Source organism: Passer domesticus, chromosome 30, assembly GCF_036417665.1.
Source record: "Passer domesticus isolate bPasDom1 chromosome 30, bPasDom1.hap1, whole genome shotgun sequence".
Classification (NCBI taxonomy): domain Eukaryota; kingdom Metazoa; phylum Chordata; class Aves; order Passeriformes; family Passeridae; genus Passer; species Passer domesticus.
Genome location: NC_087503.1, coordinates 5,578,355 through 5,584,354, shown reverse-complemented (window position 1 = coordinate 5,584,354; position 6,000 = coordinate 5,578,355). Strand labels below are relative to the sequence as shown.

Here is a 6,000-nt window from a genome sequence, read left to right as displayed (position 1 = left end):
TTCCCAAATTTTGGGACCCCCCCCACCCTCAATTCCCAAATTTTAGGCCCCTCCCCCCATTTTTTGGGACCCCTCCACCCCAAATTTCCCCAATTTTTGGGCCCCTCCCCCCATTTTTGGGACCCCCCAAAAATTCCCCAAATTTTTGTGCCCCTCCCCCCAAATTCTGGGTCCCCCAGCCCCAAATTCCCAAATTTTGGGCCCCTCCCCCATTTTTAGGACCCCCCACCCCCAATTCCCCAAATTTTAGGCCCCTCCCCCCATTTTTTCGGACCCCCAATTCCCCAAATTTTTGTGCCCCTCCCCCCACTTTTGGGACCCCTCACCCCAAATTTCCCCATTTTTGGGTCCCCCCAGCCCAAAATTCCCAAATTTTAGGCCCCTCCCCCATTTTTTGGGACCCCCAATTCCCAAATTTTTTGTCTCCTCCCCCCATTTTTTAGGACCCCCCCACCCCAAAATTCCCAAATTTTTTGTCTCCTCCCCCCATTTTTGGGACCCCTCACCCTCAATTCCCAAATTTTCGGCCCCCTCCCCCCATTTTTGGGGAACCCCCCACCCAAATTTCCCCAATTTTCGGCCCCTCCCCCCCAATTCTGGGACCTCCCAACCCCAAAATTCCCAAAGTTTTGGGCCCCTCCCCCCATTTTTAAGGACCCCCCCCACACCAAATTTCCCCAATTTTGGGACCCCCCGCCCCCAATTTCCAAATTTTGAGCCCCTCCCCCCATTTTTTGGGGACCCCCTCCACCCCCAAATTTCCCCAATTTTGGGCCCCTGCCCCCTTTTTTGGGTCTCCCTCCCCCAAAATTCCCAAATTTTTGGCCTCTCCCCCCATTTTTTGGGACCCCAATTCCCCAATTTTGGGCCCCTCCCCCCATTTTTTGGGACCCCCAATTCCCCCAATTTTGGGCCCCTCCCCCATTTTTTAGGACCCTCCCACCCCAAATTTCCCCAATTTTCGGCCCCTCCCCCCAATTTTGGGACCACCCAACCCAAAATTCCCAATTTTTTGTCCCCTCCCCCCATTTTGGGGAACCCCCCCACCCCAAAATTCCCCAATTTTCGGCCCCTCCCCCCATTTTTTAGGACCCCAATTCCCATTTTTAGGACCCCTCCCCCCCAAATCCCCAAATTTTTGTGCCCCTCCCCCGTTTTGGGCACCCCAATCCCCAAATTTTGGGCCCCCTCCCCCCTTTTTTGGGACCCCTCCACCCCAAATTTCCCCAATTTTGGGATCCCCCTCACCCCCAATTCCCAAAATTTGGGCCCCTCCCCCCCATTTTTTGGGTCCCCCCAGCCCCAAATCCCCAAATTTTAGGCCCCTCCCCCCATTTTTTCGGGCCCCCCCCACCCCAAATTTCCCCAATTTTGGGACCCCCCCCACCCCCAATTCCCAAAATGTGTGCCCCTCCCCCCATTTTTTGGGACCCCCCCACCCCAAATTTCCCAAATTTTCGGCCCCTCCCCCCATTTTGGGGTCCCCCCAACCCAAAATTCCCAAATTTTGGGCCCCTCCCCCCATTTTTTCGGACCCCCCCGCCCCAAATTTCCCCAATTTTGGGCCCCTCCCCCCATTTTTTAGGACCCCAATTCCCATTTTAGGACCCCTCCCCCCAAAATTCCCAAATTTTGGGCCACTCCCCCCATTTTTAGGACCCCTCACCCCAAATTTCCCCAATTTTTGGCCTCTCCCCCCATTTTTTGGGACCCCAAATTCCCAAATTTTCGGCCCCTCCCCCATTTTTTGGGACCCCCCCACCCCAAACTTCTCCAATTTTCGGCCCCTCCCCCCAATTTTGGGACCCCCCACCCCAAAATTCCCCAATTTTGGGCCCCTCCCCCCATTTTTTTAGGACCCCAATTCCCATTTTTAGGACCCCTCCCCCCAAATTCCCAAATTTTTGTGCCCCTCCCCCATTTTGGGCACCCCAATCCCCAAATTTTGGGCCCCTCCCCCCTTTTTTTGGGACCCCTCCACCCCAAATTTCCCCAATTTTTGGGCCTCTCCCCCCATTTTTGGGACCCCCCCAAAAATTCCCAAATTTTTGTGCCCCTCCCCCCAAATTCTGGGTCCCCCAGCCCCCAAATTCCCAAATTTTGGGCCCCTCCCCCATTTTTAGGACCCCCCCACCCCAATTCCCAAATTTTAGGCCCCTCCCCCCATTTTTTGGGACCCCCAATTCCCCAAATTTTTGTGCCCTCCCCCCACTTTTGGGACCCCTCCCCCCCCAAATTTTCCCCATTTTTTCGGTCCCCCCCAACCCAAAATTCCCGAATTTTAGGCCCCTCCCCCATTTTTGGAACACCAATTCCCAAATTTTTGTGCCCCTCCCCCCATTTTTTGGAGACCCCCCACCACAAAATCTCCAAATTTTGGCCCCTCCTCCATTTTGAGACCCCAAATTTTTGCCCCTCCCCCTTTTTTGACCCCAAATTTGGCCCCTCCCCTTTTTCAGACCCCAAAATTTGGCCCCTCCCCCTTTTTCAGACCCCAAAATTTGGCCCCTCCCCCTTTTTCAGACCCCAATTTTGGCCCCCTCCCCTTTAAAAATGTTAATGAGGGGGCGTGGCCTCGGTGGCCTCGGACCCTCCTCCCCTTTCCCTGACGTCAACACGAAAACCTCATTAATCCTCACCCCAATTAACCATTAAAACCTCATTAATATTCATGAAGCCCCGTATTTGGTGGTTATTATGCTAATCAGCGCCGCGCAGCCCCGCCCAGCTCATAAATATGCAACGAACCCGGCGCCGTCGCCATGGCAACGCTCCTCAAACCCCGCCCTCCAGCTCTCAGCCAATCAGCGCCGCCCGCGCCGCCCCTTCTGCCCCGCGACGCGCGCTGATTGGCCGCCGCCCTCCGCCAATCAGCGCGCGCGGCGTTCCCGCCGTTGCTGAGGGGACGCGCGGCCGCTGAGGGGGGGGGCGCGGCCCTCATGGAAATTCAGGCAAATTTATGTAAATGAGCGGCGGCAGCGCCGCGCTGAATATTCATGAGGCGCTGAGGGAGGCCGCAGACCCGCCCCGGTGTCGGTGAGGGGGAGATTTATGCAAATTAAGGGGGGGAGGGGCGGGGTAGGGACCATGGGGGCGGGGCGTCTGTTGGCTCAAAGCCACGCCCCTTTGGTGACCTCATCTTTAGGCCACGCCCCGGCAGCCACTCATAGACCGTGGCTGCCGACCAGGCCACGCCCCTTATTCATTCACAAGCCCCGCCCCTCACTCCGAGGCCACGCCCATCCCACCCATTCCCAGCCCCCTTTTTCTCCTCCCTGAAGCCCCGCCCCATCCTCCTCCCTAAGCCACGCCCCTTTACGCCCCGCCCCTTCTCAAAGCCACGCCCTTATCCAAAACCCTGCCCCCACCCAAGCCCCGCCCCTCCATTGATTCCTGGTGTCCCTCCCCATTGGCCACGCCCCTAAAACCCTGCAAGCCACGCCCCTCATCCCTTCAAGCCCCGCCCACCCCAATCCCCGTTCATTCCCGATGTCCCCTGGCCACGCCCCTAACCCCCCTTAAGCCCCGCCCTCCCCAAGCCCCGTTCACTCCGGGTGTCCCCTTGGCCACGCCCCTCATCCCTCCCAGCCCCGCCCCCGGCAGGCCCCGCCCCTCCCGCTATCCCTCCCGGTGTCCTCGTGGCCACGCCCCCATCACCATCCCCCTTGGTCACGCCCCTCATCCCTCCAAGCCCCGCCCACCCCAAGCCCCCGTTCACTCCCGGTGTCCCCATGGCCACGCCCCCTATATCCCCATCCCCCTTGGCCACGCCCCTAAACCCCCTAAGCCCCGCCCACCCCAAGCCCCCGTTCACTCCCGGTGTCCCCATGGCCACGCCCCCTATATCCCCATCCCCCTTGGCCACGCCCCTAATCCCTCTAAGCCCCGCCCCTCCCCAAGCCCCCGTTCATTCCCAGTGTCCCGTTGGCCACGCCCCTAATCCTCCTAACCCCGCCCCCTCGGTCTCCATCTCCCTTGACCACGCCCCTAATCCCTCCAAGCCCCGCCCTCCCCAGGCCCCCGTTCATTCCCGGTGCCCCGTGGCCCCGCCCCCCGCAGGCCCCGCCCCTCCCGGTGTCCCGTGGCCCCGCCCCCGGCCATGCCCGCTGTCCCCTCGCTGTCCCTCCCGCTGTCCCCTCGCTGTCCCTCCCGGTGTCCCCTCGCTGTCCCCGCGCTGTCCCCGCGCTGTCCCCGCGCTGTCCCCCGCTGTCCCCTCGCCGCCCACCCCCCTGAGGCGCCGCCCCGCCCCCCGCAGGCCCCGCCCTCCCGCCCGGCCATGCCCGGCGCCGCGGTGTCGCCGGTGTCGCCGCCGGTGTCGCCGGCGGTGTCGCCGCTGCCGCTGGGGCTGCCCGCGGGGCTGCTCTGCGTGCCGGGGCTGCTCTTCTTCCCGGGGCTCTTCCTGCTGGCCCGCCGCGGCCTGGCCGCCATCGCCGGCTGCCCGCCCAGCCGCGCCACCGTGCTGGCCGCCAGGTGACACCGCGGGGACAGGGGACAGGGGACAATGGGGACAGGGATGGGGACAGGGATGGGGACACCGGGGACAGGGACACGGGGCTGGCCGCCATCGCCGGCTGCCCGCCCAGCCGCGCCACCGTGCTGGCCGCCAGGTGACACCGCGGGGACAGGGGACAGGGGACAATGGGGACAGGGGACAGGGACAGGGGACAATGGGGACAGGGACAGGGACACCGTGCTGGCCGCCAGGTGACACCGCGGGGACAACGGGGACAGGGATGGGGACAATGGGGACAGGGATGGGGACACGGGGCTGGCCGCCAGGTGACACCGGGGACAGGGATGGGGACAATGGGGGGATGGGGACAGGGACGGGGACAAGGAGGGGACAGGGGACAATGCGCGGATGGGACAGGGATGGGACAAGGAGGGGACAGGGGACAGGGAGGGGATTCCTGCCAGGGCCACCGTGCTGGCGGCCAGGTGGGCTTGGGGACAGGGAGGGGACAGGGAGGGGACAGGGCTGGGGACACTGCAGGGACCGGGATGGGGACACTGCGGGGACAGGGATGGGGACAGGGAGGGGACAGGCCTGGGACACTGCGGGGACACTGCAGGGCCTGGCATGGGGACACTGCAGGGCCTGGGCTGGGTGGCACCGGGCCAGGGAGGGGACAGGGAGGGGACAGGGATGGGACAGGGATGGAGGGGACATGGAGGGGACAGGGAGGGGACATGGAAGGGACAGGGATGGAGGGGACATGGAGGGAACAGGGAGGGGACAGGGATGGGACAAGGAGGGGACAGAGTTGGGAACATGGAGGGGACAGAGCTGGAGACACCGTGGGGACAGGGCTGGGGACAGGGAGGGGACACTGCAGGGACCGGGATGGGGACAGGGAGGGGACAGGCCTGGGACACTACGGGGACAGGGAGGGGACACTGCAGGGCCTGGGATGGGTGGCACCGGGCCAGGGAGGGGCCAGGGATGGGGACAGAGAGGGGGACAGGGGGGGGACAGAGATGGGGACAGGGAGGGGACAGGGCTGGGGACAGGGAGGGGACAGGTATGGGCATGGGAGGGACAGGGCTGGGGACACCTTGGGGACAGGGAGGGGACACTGCAGGGACAGTCCTAGGGACACTGCAGGGACCGGGATGGGGACAGGGAGGGGACACTGCAGGGACAGGCCTGGGGACACTGCAGGGACCGGGATGGGGACAGGGAGGGGACACTGCGGGGACAGTCCTGGGGACACTGCAGGGACCGGGATGGGTGGCACCGGGCCAGGGAGGGGACAGGGCAGGAGGTGACACAGGGAGGGGACAGGGAAGGGGACATGGAGGGGACAAGGAGGGGACAGGGCCATCTCCAGGCCGGTGGTGGCCCGGGCAGGGGGGGGGGGATCAGGGACAGTGACAGGGACAAGGCCAGGCCGGGGGGGTGGGGACAATCCGGGGGGGATCAGGGACAGGACAGGGACAATCCGGGGGGGGTGGGGACAATCCAGGGGATTGGTGACAATCCGGGGGGGTGGTGACAAT

The 6,000-nt window shown here is 63.4% G+C and overlaps 1 protein-coding gene across 3 annotated transcripts in view; it reads left to right on the top strand.

The window, feature by feature from the left end:
• Window positions 1–2,755: 2,755 nt before the first annotated feature.
• The window catches only part of TLCD3B (TLC domain containing 3B), a 32,812-nt gene continuing 29,567 nt past the window's right edge, over window positions 2,756–6,000 (top strand). Inside the window, exons 1-2 of one of the 3 annotated variants that reach the window (XM_064400917.1) lie at window positions 2,756–3,036; window positions 4,256–4,470. In XM_064400917.1, the coding sequence (XP_064256987.1) occupies window positions 4,277–4,470 (194 nt within the window). In that variant the 5' untranslated portion in view covers window positions 2,756–3,036; window positions 4,256–4,276. Of the gene's footprint in view, window positions 3,037–4,173; window positions 4,471–4,560; window positions 4,608–6,000 lie in introns of those variants that run through there. The other 2 variants (XM_064400916.1, XM_064400918.1) reach the window with 2 other exon arrangements.